Source organism: Hippoglossus hippoglossus, chromosome 22 (assembly GCF_009819705.1).
Source record: "Hippoglossus hippoglossus isolate fHipHip1 chromosome 22, fHipHip1.pri, whole genome shotgun sequence".
In the NCBI taxonomy this organism is placed as follows: Eukaryota; Metazoa; Chordata; class Actinopteri; order Pleuronectiformes; family Pleuronectidae; genus Hippoglossus; species Hippoglossus hippoglossus.
Genome location: NC_047172.1, coordinates 10846679 through 10873724, shown reverse-complemented (window position 1 = coordinate 10873724; position 27046 = coordinate 10846679). Strand labels below are relative to the sequence as shown.

The following is a 27046-nucleotide window of genomic DNA, read 5'->3' as shown; positions in this document are numbered from 1 at the left end:
GTCCAAGTGTTGCTATTACTCAGTGCAGTTAAATGATTGGATTCTGTGCTTGAATAACACCGATCTTCCATCCCATCATCATCACAGACTGTATATAAAGATGGATGCAAGGCAGCTCCCCATGTGGAGCCAGTGTCTTGATAAGCCCCTGGTTGCCGCATATTCCCCTGAATTGAGACAAAGTTCATGGTTGTAGATTCCTGTTCCTTGAAACCAGTCTTATTCATGATGATTTACATACTGTAGCTATCATCACATGCAGTATAAACCTTGGAAACTAATGGTGGACCACTGAGCTGGACTAGCTGCTGTGAAAAATCCCTCCTCTTCACCAACCTGAGTTTATAGATGAGGCTGTGGTGCTCTTACATCCCGACTCATCAGCAGATATTCCTTCCTCCCCCTCCTCTATCCTACACTTTCACCTTATAGATCCAGGGCTAATCAGAAATCACTTGGGGCCGTAGACCTGGAAGCCCCGGGCCTGAAGACGCCTATGGGTTGAGATCCTCATGTGGGTCTTTGCTGAGAACATGTTTCAGACCACGCTGTGCATTAATATTTAATGTCCATACAGCATGTATCAAGAGGCATCATTAACATTAATATCAAAACAACCCCAAGGCCATGACTTGTATAATAACTGAGGTAAAAGTCCAGGGTGTGAAGATGGTAAGACGGTGTGAAAAGACACAGAGGAGCCGTTATTATATCACTGAAGTTCTTCAAGCCTTAACCTTCACGTCTGAGTCTGACTCGACAGTTTGGATTTGAAATAAAATCTTTAGACGCCAGTGCCCCGTGGCATGAATTCCCACCTTTGACCTAAGACGGCATTTCCATTCTCAGAGCTTCTTTGTACATTGATCAGAATAATTTGTCTCAAGAGTGTGAATATGTAGTGTGTGTTTATTAGTCAACTGGTATACTAAGATGATAATGAGAATAATAGATTACAGCACCACATTTATTCACAGCAATGTTTACAATTATGTTCCATATAAAAAAAAAGTGAGTTTCTATATCCTCTCTATATTCTATAATAAACATTAGCTGCAATGTCACATATTGAACCATCAACATAAAGATTGGACGAGTCATCTCCACTTCTTCTCAATGTCCAGAATGAAGCCAAAATATTCCATCTCACGATTTGGAGCCAGAGTCTGCGCAGGAAATGAGCTCTTGAACATACATTGATGTGATAAAAAAAATATCAAAGAAAAAATGTTTTTGGTATGTACTTTGATTTTTAAGTTCTGTCCATGTCCCATCAACTAACATGGAGGAGGTGGGATTTACGACCTATACTGCAACCAGCCACCAGAGGCAGATTGAGACATTGGGGAAAAGTCATGTTGTCCATCTTTATACACAGTCTATGTATTGGACACAACATACACTTATATATTGTTTGTTTTATTGTAGTTGAAAGTTTTTCCAGAAGGTGGCATGGCAAGAATTGTCCTTGGGGATATTTAAATCAGTCTTGGGAATCAATTTTATTTGTAATGTTGACCTTGGTAAGGTTTAAGTTTAGGTTTGATTCTATCGCAAACTATAGAGGCTGAGACACAGAGTGATATTGCAAATAGGGCTGAATCTACCAGAGAGTTTTACAAGTGAACGAGATTTTCTCAGACAGACAGAGAGTCCAGAGGGTCAGTGTGGCTGAGCTGCTGTCTGAGTGTGGCAGGCAAACCGGGATAATGCAGGTGATCCTGATCAAAAGAGATTCCAGGGTTCTCGGGCGAGAAGACAAAAAAAAAACCAACGAGAGCTTTTCCAAAATCTTGTGATTAGGCCAAATCTTGCCAAGGCGTTAACACTACAGGGTATTCAATGATCTGGCAGAGGAGTAGAGGTCGAGTTTGTTTACATGGAAATCAATATTACAACTGCTGACCTTATTCTGAACAAGACATTTATGTGAATAGGATATTGAAATGTTAACACAACAGAATTGCCAATAGAATATTATTTTCATATTCCCTTTTACATGTTACAGACCATAGTCTGATTAACACTAATATCAATATTAAATCCTACTACTTGACTCAAACCCAGAACATGCGTCGTCAAGCAGTTGGTAACTGATGTAAGTCAATGTCGCAGAATGCTGTGAAAACTCCAATTTATTACTTAATCCAGCTTTGACCTTATTCGGGTTAAGAAAATCTGAAAATGATGTTAACATGGCAGTATCCTATTCAGACTATTGTCTTGACCAGGTTCATATCAGATTATTGGCGTCTGTGAAAACGTGTCAGAGAATCCCAGCAGTGGGCCGAGCAGAGAAGAAGAAGAAGACAGAGTAGATGGTGGTAATACACCTTGGTGTTCGTTACCAGCCGCCAATAAATCCAACAGTATAAGATACAGAAGAAACAAGTCCCTCATTGACTCATTAATGAACCATTAGCTTAAACATTTACTGTCAGAAAAACAAACTTTTTCCCCCTTCATTTAGAAAGCAGCATTTCAAAGGGTTGGCCCATTAATAAGTCTTCACTGTGTTTCATCCCCATGTGTTTTTCTCCCTTTTCCCAGAACGGAGATGATGGGATCAAAGCCAAAATTGTCCATTTAAAGCTCAGCAGTTTTTATTTCCACTTAAAAGGTGTGTGTGTGTTTGTGCGTGTGTGTGTGCGTGTATGCGTGTACTGTACATGTGTGTGCAAGTCGAGACGTGCTCCGTGTCTTCATTCGCATTTCCTCCACTTGAAGAGCTTTACTAATTAGCTTTAGGAGCTGGTATTGATTCAATTAAAGATAAAATATACAGGACAAGCAAGAGAACCAGGAGCAACAATCTGAGTTTTTAATGAACTAACACGACTGCTCTTTCTGTGAATTACTACGGGTCTTGTAAAATAATTTGAAAACACTTTTTTTTTTTTTTTTAAAGTGGAGCTTTTCAGGGAATCCTCTGGGGTGTGATTCTCCGCAGCTCATTCTCCTCAATCTGTGTGCAAACAGCACAACTTAACATTTACAAATTGAAATTTGCGAGCAGTTGATAAATCAATTCTTACCATGTCTGTGTGATGCTTTTCAGATAGCAGCAGAATAATCAGACTTTTTCATTACCTCCGCCAAGAGGTTATGTTTTCACTCCTGTTGGTTGGTTTTAAAAAGGATTATGCAAAAACTACTGGAGGGATTATCACAGATCTTAGTAGAAGGATATGGTGTGGGTGAGAGAAAACATTTTGGTGCAGGTTTGGATCAGGGGGCAGATCTTAATGAAAATGAACCCAACTTATTTATAGGACAGATATTTATTTATGACAATTTTATTTCAATTTAGTTTCATAAGGGTTGTGTTGGCCCTCGGCGGAGGTTTGCAGTTTACTGAGTGCCGTTCGGGTTTTATAAGGTGGTCTTTGCTTATTAGGATGAGGTGGGTAGATGGCTAGAAACTTTTTAAAAATGTTATGACTTCAGAACATTTGCATCAGACTTTTTTACTGAAACGTCAAGCTTTTCAGGGCATATTATGATTTTTACAGACAGTGAACTGTTATTGATAAATATTTTATTGGTAACACAAATGTATTAAGTATAGTGAAATTAAAGTTAGCAAGTTAATTTAACAACATATTAAATAAACATTGATTAATCTCTGGGTTAGTAATTAAAGTGGTTTTATCTTTCAATTTGTAACTGAAGCCATAGATTGCCATGTGAAGTACAGACAATATGAAGTGTAAAGTTGTGTTATTTGTACACACTATGATTACCTCTGATATCCCAAGAAAACACAACACTAAGTAATTGTGAGGAAATATCAGCTTGATGGAAGTTGATGCTGGGATATTTGACTTTTCTATTTCTTCAAATATCTATTAGGGGAAACTTTGTAAAGGCGACACATGTTGAACACTGTGCTCTCTAAGGTCAATGTTATTATTAAGGGACATGCTTCTTTGTGTTTTTTGTACTTTAGTACCAGTTAACATGATATACGTGCTTTAAAGATCAAAGTACGTTGCCCAATCTTCAATTTCAGTTATGTTCTCAAAAAGAAAAAAAAGGCTGTCAAAGTCCACATCATGCAGGCAACTTGTCTCTTTATGTACAGGAGCACTGTCTGCACAAGCACTTAACTTGTACCTTCTTCAGTCCTTTATCCCACCAAACATGAGAGGTCAATACACTCTGTCTCTTATTCTTCATGGCCACTCATTATTACCACCCCTGCAGATTCTCAGTAAATATCTGAGCAGTGTGGTGAAGTTGATATACGAGTGGGTGGGATGTGGATTTGTTATCCATGACATTTCCAAGCTTCCTCTCTGCAGGTTGTTCCTTCAACCTTTTTTATTCCACCTTTACAAAGTTTTCCACTTTTCCCCGGGACACAGGAATTGTCCTCTGCGGATTATATTGGGATGTCCATAATAAACAGGATGAGGGAGATGGTGCCCCCTGTTGGAATCCCCCTCTGGAGGTCCTGCCAGTTGGTTGTGAAATGGACTGATCTCAGTTTGAACTCAGCAGCTGATCCTCTCTAAAAATGGGATGTTGTGGTGGTAGGGTCCATCTTGGATGAGGTCGTTGACCTGGAGGTTTTCAATAAGTCAAACCAGTTAACTGTTAGGTCGCTTTGGCCTCTCTGATTAATTAGCTGATCAATGAAGACTAGGGGTGATGCAACAGGGTGGGCTGTGGCTCTGTCGTCCACTTACTAGAAAGTCAGCGGTTCGATCCCCATTAAGCATGCGGAAGTGTCCTGATACTGAACCACAAATTGCCGCTGACAGCAACAGTGTGTGAGTGATGTTTAACAACCTCTATGGATGGATGTGTTGATTTAGTGGTTGTGTGTCGTTTAAGACTTTAGCCTCCTGTGAGCCCAGAGAAGAAAACCTCTGCCTTCCACTTAAAAGAGGAAAATCGTCCTAAACTGGGCAATTGTTTGTTCAGGAATCTCTTCCTTTCATTTCTGACAATCTTCTACAACCTCTGGAGAAGTTCTGCATATTTCTTATACACCTCTTTCTCTGGTTTAGCTCCCGAGTCACTTTAAATCTTTACTATTATTATCAGAAGGAGCTTGAATGGTAAAAGACAGTAACAATATTCACTGACCCTGATTTTTTAAAATACATTTAATCAAACTTTTTGGTGATTTTGCTTTACAACACATATTGAATGCTGTCATGTGCATTTTTCAGAGTCAAACTGGTGAATACAATTTATTCTGCATCAGCATTACAGCACATAGGACGTCAACAATGTACTAAAGAGTAATGTGTGTGGACAAGGTTTTAGACCTCGTGCATTTTTTATGAAACCAGTGCACACTCTCCACAAGATTCTGAGAATTCACACTGAAGGAACATATTGTTCCTACAGATTTGTCCTGGAGAAGACGTTTAATTTGTCAGTTCCTTTCCTGGCGCTAAATTAGCTTTGACATGGTGAAAAAGAATACATTACTTTTTGTTTCTTCTGTAAAATGCAATGTGAAAGTCTGTGAACCCAAGATCATCAGTCTCTCTCTGTGAAGGGACAAACAACAAAAAATTGACATTTGAGTCTTGATGGGGTTCAGTGTTTGAAATCGATTTGTGTACAGTAACCTCTCACTTTAAAGAGTCGAAAGGTAAACATAGATGTGTGGCATTGGTGTGATTTACTGTAATTTGTGTGTGTGTGTGTGTGTGTGTGTGTGTGTGTGTGTGTGTGTGTGTGTGTGTGTGTGTGTGTGTTTGTGTGTTTGTTTGTGTGTGTTTTAGGGTTAGAGACACCCAGTACTGCCATGAAAACCTCCCACAAACGCAGATTTGAGTGTAACTTGTTACTCGTTGACGTCTCTCTGTAATCCCCCCCCTCGGGGCTGGATGGTTCGCATCAGCACCGTGAAGCCCCCCCCCTCACCGGGGGTTTAGTTGTCGCTGGAGACAGCCCACACCGAGATGCGCCCTGACGCATCAGATGGGATTACCGCTGGAACCAGAGTCTTTTCTGACACTTTTTGCGCACCCGGGTGTTTGAACTCTGGAGCAAAGCGCCCTGCTTCTTCTCCTGCAGAAAAGAAACCAGAGTCCGAGTCGCTCATGTTTGCCGGACATGTGAGAATAAAGCGGCTCTGGATGCTCGCTCGCTCCGTCTCTCAGTGGTAACACCTACAGAAGCTTTCCGCTGGCGCCCTCTGAATGTAACCAATCTGTGTTTCGTAACGTGCGTAATGGAAGGACACAGCTGCCGGGATTCCCCGGCTGATGCTGTGCTGCGCTTTTATTAAAAAAGAGAAGAGGAACAAAATCACTCAACGAAGGAATTAAACACGGTAAGTTTGAACAACCTTTCTTTTTTTATAAGCTTTTCGTGGCTCCCTGCTAGTTTCTTACCATTACGCACAGATTTGTGGGCGCACAGGAGACGACATTTAATTATGTTCTAAATGGATGAGTGAAGAACGATCTCTCTGCTTGTAAGAAAGACAAGCATCAAAGGTGAAAATAAGAAACATCAAACTTAAAGAAATCATCTGAAATTATCCCATATACAAGAGACACAACCATAAGAGCACCATAAGGTCACTTGTAATTACCAGTGGCACCGTTTGGCACTGTTTCATTGACCCCCCCATAGGAGATGAAGATGACTCACAATAGGCTATGATAAGGTCATAATATATGAAGTCCCTGTGGGGAATAACAGGAGCTTTACATGGTGTTGGGACATGAGAAGGATGGAGAGTTGGAAATAAGCCCACGTAGATAAAACCTGCATGAAGCCTCACTGTGCCAAAATGATTTTCGGGGTGAGGAGTCAGGATAAGACTATTAAATGTTTAAAAGGATGGAGGAACACACTCACTTCAGTTCATTATTTATTGCAGCTTTGTAATACTTTATACAGACCAGCCCTTTCAGCAGTCCCAGCCCCCTCAAACATCCTTCACTGAAAACTGTGATTTTTTGTGTGAAAATAATGGTGATATGACTTTTTTCTGACTTGTTGTCCTGTTGGAACCTGATACTTAACATCTTAAAGGTTAGATTGACAGCAGAAAAGCAGTTTATAATGTTATTTAAATGAAAATGAGGCTTAAATATCTGTATGGTGACGTCTGCTGTCCAAGGTGCTTCAGAGACCATAATATTTGCATTATATTGAAGGTGTTGCCTCCAACCCCCAGCTGAGGGTGTGTGCAGATTCATCCATGAAACAAATGTGGAGCACGAGAATGGAGCTAGATGGAGATGCTGGTTATAGGTTAGCGAGTAAGGACGGAACACTTTGTGACATTATGCTGAAGGGAGGAACTGCACATTATTTTAATATTATTTGAATCATTATCTGGTAAATAGCTGTTTCTGGGCAGGGCTGCAACAATCCTCATATGATATACTCCGCTGGCATTTCCACTTTGAAGAGGTAATAGAGATATCCATATAACATGAGAAGAAGCTTCTTTTGCCATTAGCAGCTGCTGAGGAGAAGAGGTGAGCGGCTCATGCAGGCACTAAGTCCATTTCAAGCCAGGAAAAAAATAGACCTGTCCTCTGTGCTCTCAAGCTTTTCAGAAAACCCACCTGGGGCTCTCTTCGCAGGAAGCGTGTTGCATTTTTTGCTTTAAGTAGCCGACTGATGTGAGAGGCACTCGGCAAAATGAAAGAGAATCACCGTGTCGATGCAGTGAAAGTAATTCTGTGAGCACAATATCCCTCCATTTCGTTTGGGAGATTCGCACATGTGGAGTCTCGGCTTTGACAGTGACGCCCTCTTCTTCCCTGTGCTCTCTCTCTCTCACACACACACACACACACACACACACACACACACACACACACACACACACACACACACACACACACACACACACACACACACACACACACACAGGCACATGTACTCTTACTTTCTGGGCGTGACTGGAGACACTGAACTGAATCAACAATCCATTAAAATGACAGAAACCCCTTTTCACTCCGTGCCATCTCTGCTTTCTCCTCAATAATAAAAAAATGAAGATAAAAAGTGGAAACAACTAATCTTGGTTGAATATGTAATTTTCTTGCTTAATTATGACGGAGACCTTTTCCCCTCATCTGGGCCACGAGAGAGAGCGTATTACAAAGAGGATTCATTTGTAGCTCATTAGGCAAAGTTCTGGTTTAATAATTAATGTAGGAACAGGCAATTAATGGTTTTGCGAGTGCTTGAAAGAGCAGATCTCTGTAATGTCTTTTTACATGTAGAGGATATCAGATTTTTTTTTAAAGTCACCATCTATCCATCACTTGCCTGGAGCTACCTAGAGAATTGAGCTGAAACGGAAATGCAGCCCTCCCTGCTTGGACAGTCCCTCCTCTCACTCCAGGGACAAGTGATATGATGCAGAAAGTAATTGGAATATACAGCTGCGGACATTTTTTCCTGATATTTTCTGGAGGGGCTGTATGTGAGGATGCAAATGTCCAAGTCAAGTGTTCCTGACATTTTCAGGAACTTCTCCTGCCTGCCCCCTGGTAAAATGTCAGAGTGAGCGCATGTTAAGATACAGCTGGAAAATATCTGGAAAATTCACTGTGAGCTAGTGAGCGTGTTGATGTAATTTCACATGACGTACGTAAAACTGAAAAAACCCAACAGGAATACAGATTAATGAATAAAAAAGAGGTGCAATACACATGGAAGATGCAGAAAAAGATGTTCAATTGGAAAGACGATGAGATTCGAGAGCTTTTGGCGATAAGCGCCGGTGTCAATATGCTGTGAACGAAAACCTGTTAATTCCTGCAGTGGAATTTATACATCATGTCCTGTCTCCTGCTCTGCAGGCGACAACTCTAACCTGAATGTTTTCCGGTTTTGATCTCGTCCAACCCGGTTAATCTCCTGCTACGTACTTCATATGTGAAAGGCAATCTCTGTATTTTCCAGAGTTCATGTCTGAATACTACACCAGAGCATTAAAGTCACATTATTCTCTTAATATTATGACTGAGTATTCTTGAAATCTCCGAATTTTCATTCCTCAAGATGGCTATAATACTCTGTCCTACAAAAGTATTGATTTAAACTGAGCTGTACAATAATAATATGCCTAATAATAATATCCTAAGTCAAGAAGAACAACAGCTGTCAAATCAGATGGTAAAATGATTAGAAATGAGTCTGCGGTTCTCTGGAATCCAGATGTCATTTCATGTAGTCATCCTACCTCTGTTACCAATAAATAAAAACTGGAAGCTTGACTGATGTGGACAAGCTCCTAATGAGACACACATTCCTCACATCAAGTCACCAGAGATATGAATAACACTTTGCATGTTTGCTTCAGCCTGATAAAGCGTGTGAATTGACCTGCAGGTAACCAACACGTAGGACTGAGCTGAACCTGAGGAAGCAAGAAGAAGATGTATGTAGTTGCGTTACAGCCTCATTCTGCGTTTTAACGTTTTTCACTATTTAACGTGAACAACGTGTTTCTGAAATTCCTATTTTTCACGACCTGCTACAGCAAACACAAAAACCCTTGTGGGGATTTACTGCAGTGTCATCATCGCACCATTTGCCCTGCAGACTGACTCCACTGTTGTACGGTGCTGTGCGACATACAAGTTAGCTGAGTGTGAGAATTACAGCTGAGCAGATGGTGGGGCAGTGTTTGTGAGCAGGAGTTTACCATTGGGCTGTAAAACACCCCGTCTGAGTACGACTTTGTCACAACTATTTAAAGTGTGAGAGAAATGAAAATGTCTGTGTTAGAAGATTGACCAGGAGATACTGAGAGTGAAAGGAGGAAGAGTTGAAGAGTCAGAATTGGCCATCGTCACGTTAGAGAGACAGAGAGCGTTAACTACCGTCTGCCGAACTAAACTTCCCTGAGCTCAGAGAGAAGCAGTCAGACACCAGGTCTCAGAGCAGGATTACTTACAATTCCCATGACGACTATAACGGAAATCAATATGCTGACTAGAAGAGCGCTCGGAGAGTTCATACTGCTGACAAGGCTGATTGGCCACTTTATTGCCATATTGCACGTTTTGAGATCATGAGGTGAACAAAGAATTTCTGATACTAGTGCAGCGGCTGTTCAAAACCTGCCTGTTTGGAACGGGAAGTTCGTTTGGCCTGTGGTGATGCTGGGTGCAGCTTTTCTTTATGAAACTGTGAAAGTGACATTCAATTGCCATGAGCCGTGGCAAGTCAAGACCGGGTGGCGGACCCTGAAGCTGCACCCCCGCTGCTGCACAAAGGGCTGCTCACCTGTTTGTTCAAAGTGCTTTGAAGTTGTCCTTGCCGTTGTCATGAGTGCCCCCCCCCTTTGTTGTTAACACACTAATGTCACGATCAACAATACATCACTTACTTTGATGAGTCCCAACCGCCACTGCCACAGAGCGCTGGTCGCCTGTTTATTAAACTAAATTTAAATTATTAAGATGCCCTTTCTCGCCATGTTAAAGACAATGAAAAATGAACCTACTCCAAAGTTTATTGGGTTTCACAAAATTTAGAGGAAATAAGTTCAGTAATTTTTGAGGATGGCAAGTATGGCAACGTGCAGTGCAGGAATAAAACCTTAAATCTTAAACACAAAAACTTAAAGACTGAACAGAATCTGAAAAGATTTTAATCTTACAACACTAGAGCCGAGGCTGCAAAGGACCTCAACTGCTCAAAACAACTAAATGCTAAAAGCATCATGAACTCCAGAGACTTGTGGACGACTTCAATCGCAACTCAAAACCTGGCAATCATCTACTGCAACATACGGACACCGAAACCCCTACGGTGTTCTGCAAAGACCTGAAGTCCTCAATCAGGCATCAGAATAAAATGAGTGCAAGAATGAGTGGAGCTACCATCATTCTCCACCTCTATTATGAGCTATGAGAACTATGAGCCACATATGACAAAGAAATCTGCTCAATGACCAAAACCCTGGATTTACAGCAAACATATCAGGAATGAAAAGATGGCCCCAATACACATATATAGATAGTAGTCTTGATTATTGGTAAAGTGAACTATTCCAAAAGAAGTTGCTGATGTGGATTCCCTTCATGATGGCAGTTTCAAACACGTCCACCTCTAAACCCCCTGAGGTCCAATGCTTCTGGGAACATTCAGCATTTCCTGCTTAGTATTGTGGTGGAGGAGCTCATTCAAATACAAGTAATGAGTTCCTCCACCAATTTCAGAAGAAACCATTAACTTTTTTAGCTTTTTAATGGAAACATTAGGATTATTTAAAGATTTACAAGGCGAGGAGCGCGAGCAGCATGCTGGTAGAGCAGCAGATCCAGTGTGTCCACACAGGGGGCGTTTACAGACAGTATTGATTTTATGTCACCTGCATGTTGGCAAAGCTCGGAGCCCGATATACAATCAGTTACACATAGAAAACGGATGAAAATACATTGAAATGTAAAAAGGTACTCAGATTAGCATGTGATCAATAGAGCTGTAGCATTGCTTGTTTGCTTCACACGTAGTTAATGAGAGCATCATGTAGCAATATCAGGAGAAAAGCTGTTTTTACATTGTCAGTCAGAATCAGAGGTACTGATGTGTGAGAGCAAAACTCACCGCTGCACTAAACACCAGCTGGAGTTAAGTCGTTTTCTCCAACTGAATCTGCATCAGGTCTAAGTTTGAAGGTGCCAAAGTGCTGATGAGCTGGACCGGTGTTATCAATAGACTGGGCCCAATTTCCTTTTGGAAAATCTATGATCTAAGATCTCTGGCAAGAAAAAACGCATTTGTAAGAACGTGTGCAGAATCGTCTAATTCCCAGACCTCATCACTGAACTCCAAAAAGCGGCGCTATAAGGAAGTCACAATTGCACAGCTGGTTTCATACTGGAAGAATATGGACATTTGTAAATACGTGTGAATGTGCTGTCCTCTGTTTCATTCTGTGCTTTACCTTCTCTCATCAAATCCTCTTGTCACTATTTGTGCTGCAGAGATTTCTCCTTACACTGGAATTACAGCAATCCAGAAAATTGAGACTATATCAGTGGTAATCCCATCGGATTTACCGGCAGGATTACTCCCAGGGGATTGGACTCGGTGTGAGAAAGCAGTTTTTCACTCGCTAAATAACATCCCTCTGCCCTTCTCTCTCTCTCTCTCTCTCCCTCACTCTCTCTTTCTCTCTGTGTCTCTGTTCATCATTCTCTAAACCACTGTTTCAACAGAGAGTGTGATCCACTACATTGTAGCGTCTCACTGCAAATCTTGATTTTAACCCCAGAGATTTCTTTTCATCTTTTTCCTTCTGATTCCATCTTAGTTTACCATTCTCCTGAATCTTCCTCCTCTTATGTCATTATATTCTCATGTTTTTCCTCGCCACACCTCCCTGTCTCTGACTAATCTGCCGTCAATACCTTCGTAATTGCAGCTGAATCCTGAGATTGGCCCCTCCAGCCGAAAGTCCTAATTATAGATCATGACAATGTGTCACTCACCATCACGATGTCAGCAGGGTTCATATCTGAATCCATACAAGCGTGCACTCAGGCCATTAGTGGTCAATGTTTTGAGATCGACTTGTTGAAAGATGGTCTGTTTCTGTTTCTTGAAGGCAATTAGAGGGGGGGGGGGGGGTCCTATCTCACATTGTCCAAGAAACTGTAATTTGTTGACTGAGACCCTGTACGGAGAAATGTTACAGAAGAGGAAAATACAACAACTCTATAAAGTGTTTTTTGAAGGATCTGTAACACTCAGCTCAGTATAGTGCACATCAGCAGTGTTATGTGAACCGTGTGAGGCAGAGTGGAAAAGCCAAAACATAATTAGAGCTTTTTATCTAGATGTTATGTTGTAATTACAGCAGCTTTTAAATGAGCCAAGTTAAGATAACACAATAGAAAATGACCATTGTTATTAGTTCCAGCTCTAATAACTGTTGTGCTATCTTGCAGATTATCAGTGTTTTGTCTGTACAGCCACAGTTAATGGAGAAAAGTGCTTTTTTGCAGGGTAATGCCTAATTACACATTTAACCAAATGTTTTTATACAAAACCATAACACACGCATTCCCACACAGATACAGAAAGGTCGAACATACTGTATTCACAGTTTGGATTGACCAAAGCCCATTCTGACCTGAACCCGACAAGCTGGGTTCGGGATGGGTTCTGTCATGTCTGCTGGGCTAGCTACTTAATTTTTACATTGCGCTTTATCCCGTTATCGGGAACACAATACCTGTTGGCCAAGTCAAAGCTATAAGACAAGAGGTCTCATGGAAGAGCAACGTATACAAACAGACTCATTCTGAAGCGGCATTTACCAATTTCCTTGTACTGTAAATGTTCAGTTTGTAGGATTTTATTGGCGTCTAGTGATGAAGTTGAACAGTTGAACAACCCTGGCCTCATCCTCCAGTGTGTGGGAGAACCTACGGTGGCCCTCAGTTGACCTAACAATGTGGAAGGCTATCTCTAGAGCCAGTGTTTGGTTTGACTAGAGGGCTACTGCAGAAACATGGTGGGGCAACATGGCGGACTGCGTGGAAGAGGACTTGCTTCTAAATGTAAAGGGATCATTCTAAAAGATCGGAAACACAGTTATTCTTAGGTTCAGGTGATTTATACAAAATTTCTGAAAATAGATCACCATTGGATCCTTCACCTTTAATTGAGACAAAATGTATTTTAACATCTAACATGGTGGTATTTTGGTTTCTCCCTACGTCCTGCTGGGTCAGTAACCCCTCATTATTTCTGTTACAGTACAGCACTGCTCTGACAACAATTTCTACACACTGGTCATATTTTCTAGATGTTCCTAACACCACTATACTGACAGTAAAAATGTAGGATGTGAAGCTCCACAGTGTTTAAATCCCATCTCTACTCTTCAGGAACGTTTTGGTAAATGAAACTTTGCCACAAGCATTTATAGCGTTGTTAATTAGACTAATGATCAAAGCTCATGAACGGACACCTGCTTGTGACCAGATTGCATTCATTAGGCTGAAACGAGCAATTCACCATTCACTCCAGCGTTTGGTGAATCCGACATGTACACGCTGGCACCAGTAAACCCCAAAGAGAGATTTACGATGAAAAAAAATATATATATTCCCGTATGAGGTCCACTTGACAATTATATTTCAAACCCTCAAACCAGATGCAAATCAGGCACGATGTCTGAGCTTTAGGACAAGCTCTAGAGCAAAGCAAAACAAAGCTGTAATGAGGACAGAGACCCTGATGTAATCTCCATGTCCTCTTTGTGACTTCATCTTGTTCTGCTGAGGTTCAGAACAGGATTTAAAGTTTCTCTTAATTGGTGGCTTTCTGTGTAATTTAAATTTCTCCTGTGTGTTAAAATACTTTGATATGGTTGAATTATTGTATTTGATTAAAAAGAATTTTGCCAGTATGAATAAAGCTGTTTTTGAATGGAAGGTTTTTGGAAATAGTAAAGACTTTCCAAGTTCAATGTGTTAATTGGCTGCGCCATCTTTCAAAGTCAAGATGTCAGAGTTTCTGTTCCCTTTACTTACAAATGAGTTTGCACTTGTTTTCTCTGGGATTCTGTGATGCTGTAAGGATCCATCCTGCTTAATTGACAGTAAAATCAATTCGCCAGATCCATGACAGATAGAGTTGTTCCAGATTCAAATGAAATGGTTGACTCTACGTAAGCATTGCCCCTGCAAGGTCTAAGAGGGGTTGAAACACTAGTTGGCGTTATGAGCCATGCAAGGCTTCAGGATTCTGCGAACTTAATCCAGCAGACGTTCTTTATTTGCTGCGGCTGAACTGCTGCAGGCCACTTTTACAGTTTCAGAAAGAAAGGTGCAACCAGCATCACTACAAGCCAAACAATCAGTCCCTTTCAAACAGGAAGGTGTAGGTTTTATTATTCCATACTGTCTTCTACATCAAACAGCCTGTACGCTGTTATTTTTAGTCATGTGCTGTTTTTATTATTCCTCTCTATGTTCTTTCTATAATCACAATCCGTCAATATGGGGAAACTAAACCTCTTATACGTTTTGTCTTCTTCAGCGTTCTCAGCAAACATTGGCTGTTTTCTTTCAACCTCTGGTGAATCAGTGCCCCTTCATTGCTCTGACTCATATACACACACACACTCAAACAAAGGAGTTAAAGATAAAAGCACTTCAGTTTGTCATCAGTCAGTGATATGGATGCTAACTGCAGAGCTTCCGCACTTAAACACATCAAATTTAGATGTACTGATATTGTTGGTCTACGTCCTCCTCACTGTCATGGCATCCACTGAAGACCTGTTTCTTTTGTGTTTGCGTGGTGGTATTACACCACTGTAGATTTTTTTGAAATTTGATTTTAGTCACTGAACAAAGGAAAACTTTTCCATTTTTTGTTTTTATCCCTGCACAATATTTCAGACTCAATGTGGCTTTAGTGAGCAGGTCGAGTTACCCACTACCCATGAGTAGAAACCATCGACCATAAATAAAGGTTGACGACACAACTGAACTTTCTCCTGTTGTACAAAAACCTAAAATATCCTGGTGCTTTGGAAGTCATTTGGAGCCAGAATCTGTGCAGTAGTGACAGTAGTGACGAGCTGTGGTCTCAAGGTCCTGCCGATATTTGTGCTCGACCAATCACAAGTCAGTCTCAGTCATCAATAAGGGCCTCCCGACCTAAACTCACAGAATACCAACTGTATTTGAGATGCACTTTGACTCTATTGTTTGGTCCATGTCCCATCTACTAACATGGAGGTAATGACTTATAGGAATAAGGATGGGAATTATGACCTATATTGTGGCCAGCCACCAGGGGGCAATCAAGATGATGAGGCTTCACCTTTGAGGGCACAACACTTTCTTTATACACAGTCTATGGATGAAAACCACTCAAGATATCTGGTTGTTTTTTGATCTGGTAACCAAACAGTCATGTTAAAATAATACTGTGGACAATTTCATTTATTAAAGTTCAGCAATTTGACTGTACTCCGTTGCTAATTTCTTGGTTTTGGATATAAACTTTCATTGAAGACATTGCCCACAAATTTTGTTAAAGCACATTTAGTACTAACCGTGTTCTAATCATAGGTTTGTGTATCATCACCTCAGGTTTAAACCAGATCCCCACTGTCTCTTCCTCTACGTCTCCTCTCTACACTCGTCGGCAGCTGGGTCTTACAATCTCCTCTGCATCAGCTCCTCACAGTCCCAGTCTTTAAGAGACGGCATCTCCTAGACGTCGTAGATCTGCACTTGAATTGTTCCACTTTCTATAGGGTCCTGTACCGTGTGTCTATTACTTTGGAGCAGTTTGAAAAAACATCGGTGTGAAGAATCTCTGCAGTAGAGGGTTTTGATGCGTGTGATGTAAGTTGCTGAACGCTGCATTTTAACTAATGAGAACGTCTTGCTTTAATCGTAACCTCTTAAAACTGTGATGAACTTTGGAACTAATCTGTTTCCAGCCGCTGAAAATGCTAAATTGTCCCATTTTCAACAATCTGTTTGCCTCTTATCGGCTTATGGACGAGCTGAGATTATCCTTCCCAGCTGCTGTAATGAGTCCTGAGGTTTGAACCCAGAGGTTTGAACAGATCAATGACACTTTACTCCCTTACACTCGCTCTACAGTTCATTTGTTGGCACAGGAATCAGCCACCATAAGTCACCATGAACTTGCGAAGCCCCTTCAGTGTCATCCCGTGTCTACTACTAGGAGGATTATATTGTTTGGTATTTTACATTGTATTTGTGTGTGTGTGTGTGTGGGTGGGTGATTGTGCACGTGCGAGCTTGTGCACACATGCAGCCCACACAGCCTCAGAAAAACACCCACGCTCCACACTCCCAGGCACCTGCAAACAACTGAGATATGATAAACCCTGGAGCCCTCAAGAAATAATGTGATTCCGTTCACTACTTCCTGTCTCGCAGCGCGACATGGCAGCGCGTTACACTTCACGGTCTCCTTCGCCCTGCAGTCTGTTTGGATTTTTATACTCTTGCACTTGTAGGCTATACTTTAACAAATAATTGCTCTCAAGTCATGTTGACTGTTCAAGCAACTAATCAACAATTTATGGTTTAATTTTCCCTCTCATGATGCAGCTCAGTCGTCTGTATTTCAGGATTTGCATGGCACTATGCAAATAAAAAAATAAAAAACTATGTCTGTCGCCAAATCAAACAAAAGCCTCCTTGATTGCACATTGACTGGAATGACAAGCAACATGAGCCAAAGTCATTCCCGGCGGAGCTGACTTGGCTATTGACTTGACAGTTAAAAGGCATTTACCTACTTGAAACCACTGAACAATGATTATTGATGGAACTAAACATCTTCAGGGGATGAGTCGTTTCTGCATGTTTTACTTTCAGGCTAATGATGTTCAACACAAAGTAAAAGCAATCTATATGAGGATGATAACTGAAGTCAGTACCTTCTCCAAGGACGTTATGTTTTCACCCCTTTCCACGTCTTACTGTTTGTTGGTTGTTAGGTTTCTGTATTCGTCAGCAGGAATACACAAAAATGTACTGAGCAGATTTCCACTATACTTGGTGGAAGGATGGGATATGAGTCAAGAAAGAACCCATTGAACTTTGGTGTAGATCCAGACAGTGTGGATCCTCCAACCAAGGCCTGTCAGGTCCGGTGCAGACAAACGTTTGGGCTATCTGCTAAATTTTTTACAGCCCAATTTCCTGTAGCAGGAGAAAACATTGGGCGTGGGTTGGGTTCGGACACAGACAGCAAAATGTCTGTCAGGTTCAGGTTGGTTATTGCTCTTTCAGGCTCTGAGGAGTTCGGACAGAAAATTGCAGCCACATTGTGACATAGTGTAGCGTATTTTGCCAGCAGGGGACTGATATCTTAGTGTGTACAATTCGGTGCAGCTTGATTGGATTTAAGGAGACTGTTGGTATGCACTCTCCTGACCTTTAGTTTTTGGGGAACAAGAATGAGCTTTTGAAACCCTCAGTTGTTTACAACATGATTCTGTACAAAGTTGAACCTAAACAGCTCTTTTGACTCCTTTGACTCAATTTACTGTATCATTCCCATCCTCTCTCTCTCCATTGATGTAAACCTACAATCCCCCCGCCCCACACACACCGTACCTCCTCGCTCAGCTACCATATAGCACACGCTTGAGTAAACAGAAGACAGTATCTGACAGCGGAGGTAGCGATGGCTCTCCCATCTTTGAGCTAAATCAATTAGCCCATCAATTAGCCTATCTCCAGTGGGGCCATGCAGTGTTTGCAGGCCTGCTGGGTTCACAAGGTTACGCCCATGTCGACAGACATGCTGCTACACATTCTGCAGCATCTGCTGGGATTTGGCCTGAACCTGAAATGAGGAATGAATTGGATTTGTTGTTAATGGGGTGATATTCAAAGGAGCTGACAGGGCAGGACTGTGATTCGAGGTCCAGTTGACTTCATCTGACCCAACATAACATTGTTTGACGTTATGTAAATGCTAGTTTTTGTGATCTTTTTTAAATTTCCCCCCGAATTTAAGTAAGATAAGTTAACATCCCACCGGGCCGATCCATGCCTTGTTACATTATATCCTCAATTTCAAAGCCAGATGTAGACACTAATATATGCCACAGAAACAGTATACAGCCCAATTTAGAAAAGGCCTGTTCTTGATTGAAAATCCTTTCCTCTCATCCACTCATTATGAACATCATTATCCTATTGTGCTGTGAACCAGACCCCGAGGAGATAAGCCTTGGCCTTGACTTGTTTGATGTGTAAACAGATAAGCTACTCAGCCATCTATCAAACATGCTACTGCGCATATGTGTGTGTACATGTGTGTGATGTGCACCAGAAACCCATTACAGTGCAGCAGCTTACAACAACGACAAGTGACTGACTGATCCTCGACCGTCCTCTTACTTAGCATTCAGTATTACAGCGCTGCCACTGAGCGCTATCACCAGACCTGCTCTTATCAATCTCCTCTGCACTGATGCAATGAAGTGGGACTGTGAGGTGGTCACGCCGCGTCACGCGTCACGCCTCAGCGATCAGTATCTCGGTGCGTACGTCCACACATGATGTTTCCTTCGTTCCGGCTACAGCACACGCAAAACAAAGATGATGAGAGAAACATGTTGAAGTTCACTCCAGAGGATAAAGGAGACGGAAAGAGCTAAAATCGATGTAAATAAGAGTGGAGAGTCAAAGATGAAAGCCTTTAGGAGGCCGGTGGGTCTTGTGAAAGATGCTGTGAAGATGAAGGGTGGGTAATGTAGGATATCAAGGCGCGACTCATTTCGATTTTGACCCACCACTTTTACCTCTGCTAAGGAAGTTGCATTTTCACCCCTGTTTGTTGGTTGGTTGGCTCGTTTGTTTGTTGGCAGGATTACGCAAAAAACACTGATAAGAGTACAACAAAACCTGGTGGAAGGATGCAGTATGAGTCAGGGAAGTATTCAGGTACATTTTTGCTGATTTATCGGACATTAATTCATGGATCTTAATAAAAGTCATGTTTAGGGAGCAGATATCTAGGAGTGTGTGCAGTTTGGTGCAGCTTGGTTGAATTTGGCTTGGCTGATGTATGCCCTTTACTGAGTGTGATTCTAGTTGAATTATTTTTATGATAATGATAATGTTACATACAGTGTTATTATTATAATTGTGCCAATTTTTCTCTATTATTTTTGTGTTTCTTCTGAGCATTGAAAATCAGGCAGGAGCTACATTACAAAATAGGTCGCATATTTAGTAGAAATTGCCGTTACAATGAGTTAAAATTGGAAATGATGCTGGGGATACGTGAAAATAAATGTCTTTAGCTAAATGAAATAGACATTTAATAAGTGTCATCATTCAGGCATGTATTTACAGATGAGGAGCCTCAACCTAATCGTCAAGGATTCACCATAATAATCCTTTTTGTATATACATGCATATATTTTCTTTCTGTGTCGTGCCAATGCAATTTCCCCATCCCCTCTTGGGATTATAAGACATCCTCAATTTACAAACACATACATCTTCTTCCAGTACGTGCACAAAACATGTGGAAAAATAAACAGAACCATAACATATCTATAAATTAACACAATAGAGAGGGTTTTTTTTTTTCTCTTCTCCCAGGCTTTCTCCAGATAACTGGCTAATATATTTGTCTCATACATAAACAAGTCAGCCTTTGCCCATCATCCATTCAAATCTTTTCCATGCACGATGCAGATAAGAATAAAGGGGGACAGTAGAAATCGAAATAAAACCAGTTCTATAAATCACTGAGACAGCACATCGGTCAGATCTGCTTGGTGTCTTCTAAAGTAATGGTAATAAATACCCTGATGTTTTATGTCATTTCTATATAACGTATTAAACAAACTGTAATTGCTCTTCCATTGTATCAACGTGCAGGGCTTTAAATAACATGTCTTGATCCTAGATAACAAACCTTTCCCCTTAAATTGTACATGAGGAGAACAACCTGGTTATTGGACTCATTTACGGAACTGTCCAGGACTGATGCTCGTGGTTTAGGCATCAGCAGCGGATACTAACATGCAGTGCAGAGACTGACTGCTGTAGGGACACCATTACACTAAAACAAGCTGAAAGAGCTCTGTTGCTGTTTAGCAGCATCATTATGATTCAGGAGTTGGTTAAAGCAGCGCTGCACGTGTTTGTCTGTGTGGGTATGAGCGGTGCTCTGTGCCCTTTCCTGTGCTGTTAAACAATATGTGCAGCTCTTGGATGGAGGGCAGCCGGCAGTCGACTCCGCTCTCGGCCATTTGAATGTCAGAGTGCAGGTTTATATTAGAGCAGGGCAGAGCACAGACAAAACGTTTCCTTGTTCAATCAATGGTTCCTGGAACGAAAGCTTAAGATCTTATATTGTTACAACTTGTCACCTATAGCAGAGATTAATTATGGAACTTGGTGACAAATCCACAGTGTACTAGTGGTGTATTAGTATATATATTAAAGTATATATACTTTTTATCTGCCTGTTTTATCTGTTTAATAATGATTGGAGGTAATTTGTGACTAAAAGTTCTGTATATATATAGATGGACGACATGACGGATCCCCAAAGGGGAAGCCATTGCGTCTCTTTCACCACCTAGTGGCTGGTAGTAGTATAGGTCAATAATCTTGCCTCCTCCAGGTTAGCGGATAGGACATCGACCAAACTAAAAAGTAAAAATATACTGTTCATCGAATACATTTTTCTTATTTTTGTCATTTTAGGTAGTTCTTATCTTATTGGTTCAAGACACTGGGTTTTTCAAGTTTTTTCCAGTAAGTTTGATTTTAATTAGTGATTTGATGCTATACAAATGGGGTGAAATGTCATGATTGACAGCTGAGACTGACTCTTGTCTTTATATACAGTCTGCACGTGGGACTCATTAAGGGAGCGCAATGTATTTTCCATCAGTGATTGGAACTCATCACCTCAGAAAGCGAACTCTGCATATGAGGAACACAAAAGGCTCAAACTGGTCAATCCTGCGGTTTGGTTGATAAGAATCTTCATGTTGACCTGCATGTGAGACAACACTTTCTCTTCAACACAGCAGCCTGTTTGCTGTCACTGCCAATGCACAATAATCCCTCTCAAGGGCCCAGCTGCCAGTCAACACTTCAGCTAATGGATGTGATTTGCAGAGTTGTATCAGGAACAAACACGCACTCAGAATTATTTGTCTTTGACACTTATAATACGCCAGCAGAATGTGATTTGTTAAGTGTGAGGAGGCAAACACTTTTTAATTACTTCTGGAAATATTTTTTTGATTGTTTTCCAGCGGGGTTGTTCTTTACTGTTCCAAATTCACTTCACATATAACTTGTATGGATATGTGAAATACAAAATATCCCCCAAGAAATTAAGTTGTCAAACCTCATTCCAACAACTGCATTGTGTTTATTTGTGTCCCTATTCCTCTCAGTCATTTATTTTAACATTTTTAAAGTAATTTGGTAAAAAGGAAAAATATTTTATGTAAACCATTTACCATTTGTCACAATGCTGATTAAGGTATAATTTGTGTTTGCTGTGTGGGTTGTGATACAACAACAAGTGGTTTCAACAGTCAAAACTCCCCATTTCAGCTGCACTGAGTCCATTAGATGTGTCACTTAATGCATATTTGCCTCTGAATTACAAAGGGTCAGTATTCATGCTTCTGCTTTTAAATAATACATTATAGCCGTCCTCGTCTATAGATGGAGAGCTGGAGGGAGGGAATGTCTTCTGTGGTGATTAACAGTCATTTGAAGTCCTCGTCCCCCATTGGGACATAATACCACATTTCACTTCCTATCTCCTTCAGTGTAGTTGAAAGTGAGTCAGCTTTCCAGCCTTGTGATAATGTTTCTTTACCTGGAGGCAACATGGTCAGTTTCTCTTTGTACCTCAGTGATCCAGCTCCCAAGCCCCTCCAACGGTTAATGTGAAGCAAGTTTCATCCGGTTTATATCTCAGAAGTCTGTCAGTGAGGGGAAAAGTTTAGGTTGATAATCGTATTTTGTCTTTTTAAAAAATAGAATCAAAGGTCAAGGTCGCGGTGACCTCATGTTCTTGTAAATGTGATATATCAGGAACAGCCATTACAACTGGCACAAACATTCACTTGGACACAAGCAACATTAGAATTGGGAGGTCAAAGGTCAAGGTCATGTAAACCTCACAAAACCATTTTTGCCTCATGAACGAGGTATCTTAAGAATGCCTCAAGAGAATCCTTTTAAATCACTTAGACTCACAGATTAACTGATTTTGTTGGTCAAAGGTCATGGGTGACAGTGGCCTAACGAAATGTTTTTGGCCTCTTGAACTTAAAGCTCAAATCTACTGTTGCAAGTTTTGACCAGTTGGACTCAAAGATGAAATAATTATATTCCAGGGGTAAAATGTCACTGGGACCTCATATGAGTCTGGAAACGAAGTAAGTGGACTGAAAGTGAACAGGACAGCGGAGGAACACAACCACAGATCACACATTTTAATAAACTACAGTAATCTGACAGATATAAATGGTCTTAATGGTAAACATGTACACAGAATTTCCCAGTGAAGCATCAGTGTTGTTGATTGTTTCATGTCATCACCAAACTGCTCTTTCGATGAAGTGCCTTTATATTTTTGCTTGTCTTGGAGATTTCAACCCCCGGTCTTACAGCAAATGTAATAAACCAACACAATGGCAGAGGCTGTGTGGGCGTTGAGTCTGTGTGTCAAGTCATGACGCTCCATTTGCAGGTCAGGGTTGAGTTTACAGGTTGTTGGAGTGTATTTACTTCCCCTAATGTGTAGGTGGTTTGTTTGTTTGTTTGTTTGTGTGTGTTTGCAGAATATGGGGGAGGGGATGACGGTGAAGCTGCAAGTAACTAATCTTCCTTCCTATTTTTCTCTCTCATTTTGTGGCTCCCAGGGCGAAGCTGCTGCAGAGGAAGCTGCTGCCGAGGAAGCTGCTGCCGAGGAGGCTGCGTGAAAGTTGGACACAATCGTCTTTTCTGTGCGGACACTACATCTGTGTTTATGAGAAAGACGAAGCCGGGATACGGAGACGCCAACACACAAGCATTTAAAGACGGGGAACCACTGGGGGGAGAAAAACAATCTGCTGATCATGGCATTTTAGTGGAAATGTCTGTATACCTGCCAAAACCATATGGATCTCAAACACTTATCTACACGCAGACTGGATAACTAAAAAATGTGCTCGTCTGGTTTTGATGGCGATCGTGTGTTTGCAAAATTCTTGCTTTCCAGTATCATCAAAGACACAAGGCGCGGCCAAGTTTCAATACAAACCTCAATTTAGAAGGCTCCCACGCAGACTTCGGAATAGATAAGAGCAACAACAAGCAAACCTGTGTATCTGTCGTCATCATCTTCCTACATGCAGCTCCCTGCTTGGCTTTATTGAAGAGGAGGAGTCCATTAAAGCATTTGAGAGATAGGGGGGTTTGGTCTGAAGGTGTTGTTGGCGGCTGGCTGCTGGTTGGAGATGAGATAAGAGCGCTGGGAAGAGAGGAATGAAGTGACTGTCTGACGGGAGCTGAATATAAATTAGGACTCATCTCTCCTGCAGCTCGACCAGCGAGGACGAGAGAGAGGAGCGAAATGGACAAATTAGTAGGTTTGGTTATATGAGCATAGTGTAAACTGTCGCTAAAGGTTGGTGTGACTTCACATTGCAATGCACAAGATGGGAAATTAAGGAAAATGTTGTGTTAACTACATAAAGGAGGATAAAAGAGAACTTTCTACAGCCGAAACCAGAAGTGCCACACCAGAGCGCGGCCCACCTCAGCGCCATGTCAGAACTGATCTGTGCGCAATTTCAGATTATACGTATGAGGCTTTACCAAACCTTCTAGAAACAAGGTTTTGAGAGGAGCACAGGTGAGATGGAGCCGGATAACATCTCCCTGGACTACTTCACCAGCAACTTCACAGAGATCCCCAACGCCACCAGCGCTCCGCCCTGGAGCGAGGCCACGCTGCTCGGCCTGCAGGTCTCCCTCTCTGCGCTGCTCGCTCTCGTCACCTTGGCCACCGTGCTTTCGAACGCCTTCGTCGTCGCCACCATCTTCCTGACAAGGAAGCTCCACACGCCTGCCAACTTCCTGATTGGCTCCCTGGCCGTCACAGACATGCTGGTGTCTATTTTAGTCATGCCGATCAGCATCGTCTACACTGTGAGCAAGACGTGGTCGCTGGGGCAGATTGTGTGTGACATCTGGCTGTCGTCCGACATCACCTTCTGCACGGCCTCCATTTTGCACTTGTGTGTGATCGCGCTTGATCGCTACTGGGCCATCACAGACGCTCTGGAGTACACGAAACGCCGCACCATGCGGCGGGCGGCGGTCATGGTCGGGGTGGTGTGGGTGATCTCCATATCAATTTCCATGCCTCCGCTTTTCTGGCGGCAGTCCAAAGCCCACGAGGAGCTGACTGAGTGCATGGTGAATACAGATCAGATCTCTTATACCCTATACTCCACCTTTGGAGCCTTCTACGTTCCCACAGTGCTTCTCATCATACTGTACGGACGGATCTATGTTGCCGCCCGCTCCCGCATCTTCAAAACGCCATCGGCCTCTGGGAAGCGCTTCACCACAGCGCAGCTCATCCAGACCTCTGCAGGCTCCTCTCTCTGTTCTCTTAATTCTGCCTCCAACCAGGAAGCACACCTACACTCCGACAGCGCGGGAGGTGGCGGAGGAGGAGGAGGGTCGCCTCTGTTCATGAACATGGTGAAAGTGAAGCTGGCAGACAGCGTGGTGGAGAGGAAACGTCTGTGCGCGGCGCGGGAGAGGAAAGCAACCAAAACTCTGGGCATCATCCTGGGCGCGTTCATCGTCTGCTGGCTGCCGTTCTTCGTCGGCACACTGGTCTTGGCCATATGTAAAAACTGCTGGTTCGACCCGGTGCTTTTTGATATATTCACCTGGCTGGGATACCTGAACTCCCTCATCAACCCTGTGATCTACACCGTCTTCAATGATGAGTTCAAACAGGCTTTTCAAAAACTCATGAAATTCAGACGGTTCTCCTGAAAAACCTTTACACCGGATTTAAACTGACTTCTCAAGGAAAACAGGGAGACAAAGACAAATAAGATAATGGATAATGACAATAATGAAAGTACTGTGCACCTAAATGTCCCATCGTGTGAACACATTCTACGTGTAAGATTTATTTTGTAGAAACAGCTCCATGCCATAGCTCTTAACAGTATATCCATCATATAGACTTATGCATGCATGCTTAAATAGATACAAATCTTTATTCCCGAGGATTATGGGACTCTTCTTCAAGAGATAAAAGAAGGAGATTTAAAGTTTATTTCGTGTCACACGGACGTTGCTGATATTTCTTGAACTAAAGCAAAGATTTAAAACAACTAAAGACGAATGATGTAAGTGTATGAAAAGAGTGAACTCAGAGGGACTGGATTTAATCCAGCGGAAATGAAAAGCCATGAGATCTACATGTATGTTGTCTTAATCTCTGTGTCTGTACGATGCTGCTCCCATAAAATGTTCCTGTGGTACAGTAAAGACCGTGGACTCAAACCTCCAGAGATTCAGTCAAAATATCTTTATATGTGCAATTATACTTGAAAGTGGTGCGCGCGCGCGCGTGTGTGTGTGTGTGTGTCTCGCGGTACTAACTTTACTGTAATATATGCGTGTTTGGGGAAATGAGGATTGTCGAGTGTTTGATATTTCTGCGGGCTCTCATCATTACAGACTGAAATACAGCATTTCCACTCTGCCTCTGAATATTCAGCAACGCCAGGTGTCATAGCAACAAAAAAAGGATCCTACAAAATGATGATGATCACAAACAAAAAGGACCGGAGGTGACGATCAGAGCACTGAGAGATTTAATATCTTGATGAAGATGTTTGTTTTACTGCGTGAATGATTGGTTGATGCGGCAAACTGATTAGCTAATGACTAACTGATGAAACAGTTTTTTTGTTTACTCCCGACCACATCAGATTGACAGGGTTAAAAAATGCACTGAGCTCTATGTGGGATGGAACTCTACCTCCCCCGAGGCCAACAGTCGCCTTGAAGTCAATCAAGCTGCACCAAATTGCACATAGACATCAGTCCCCTAAACAGGCCTGATTTCTTTTTTCAAGATTCATGAAATGTTCCCTGTGAAATTAATGAAAATTTAATTTTTTGTTCAAGAAAGTGAAAAACAATTCCTGGATCTAAATAAAAAAATTTGTAGTTTTCGTGTAATCTTGCTCACAAACACACAACACAACAAATAATACATTTACTACAATTCAACAGCAAAATATAGAACAAGTCAAAGAAAATAACCGTAGTCCCAAATTGATGCTTTATTTGCTGCTGGTGGGTTTGATCATATTTACAAGAAGGATTCTCATCAATAATATACAAACAAACTAAATGTTTTCTTTAACTTGCAACGTTAACAGAAAAGGAGTTAAATTAGCGTCACTTCAAGAAAAATCCCTGGTTTGGTCCTAGTTCACATTGAGTAGATACAGTCGGATCAGTTTAAAGGGACTGGACGACCTTGAAATTCACTT

The 27046-nt window shown here is 41.6% G+C and overlaps 1 protein-coding gene across 2 annotated transcripts; it reads left to right on the top strand.

Moving 5' to 3' along the window:
* Nucleotides 1-5818: 5818 nt before the first annotated feature.
* Nucleotides 5819-26039, top strand: htr1d (5-hydroxytryptamine (serotonin) receptor 1D, G protein-coupled). 2 transcript variants are annotated; one of them, XM_034576996.1, is made up of 2 exons: nt 5819-6298; nt 23390-26039. In XM_034576996.1, exon 2 carries the CDS (start codon nt 24372-24374, stop codon nt 25524-25526), a length of 1155 nt encoding a protein of 384 aa, XP_034432887.1. In that variant the 5' UTR covers nt 5819-6298; nt 23390-24371; the 3' UTR covers nt 25527-26039. The 2 variants fall into 2 exon arrangements, with proteins under 2 accessions (XP_034432887.1, XP_034432888.1); XM_034576997.1 differs by lacking the exon at nt 5819-6298 and adding an exon at nt 6951-7008.
* The last annotated feature ends 1007 nt before the right edge of the window (nt 26040-27046 follow it).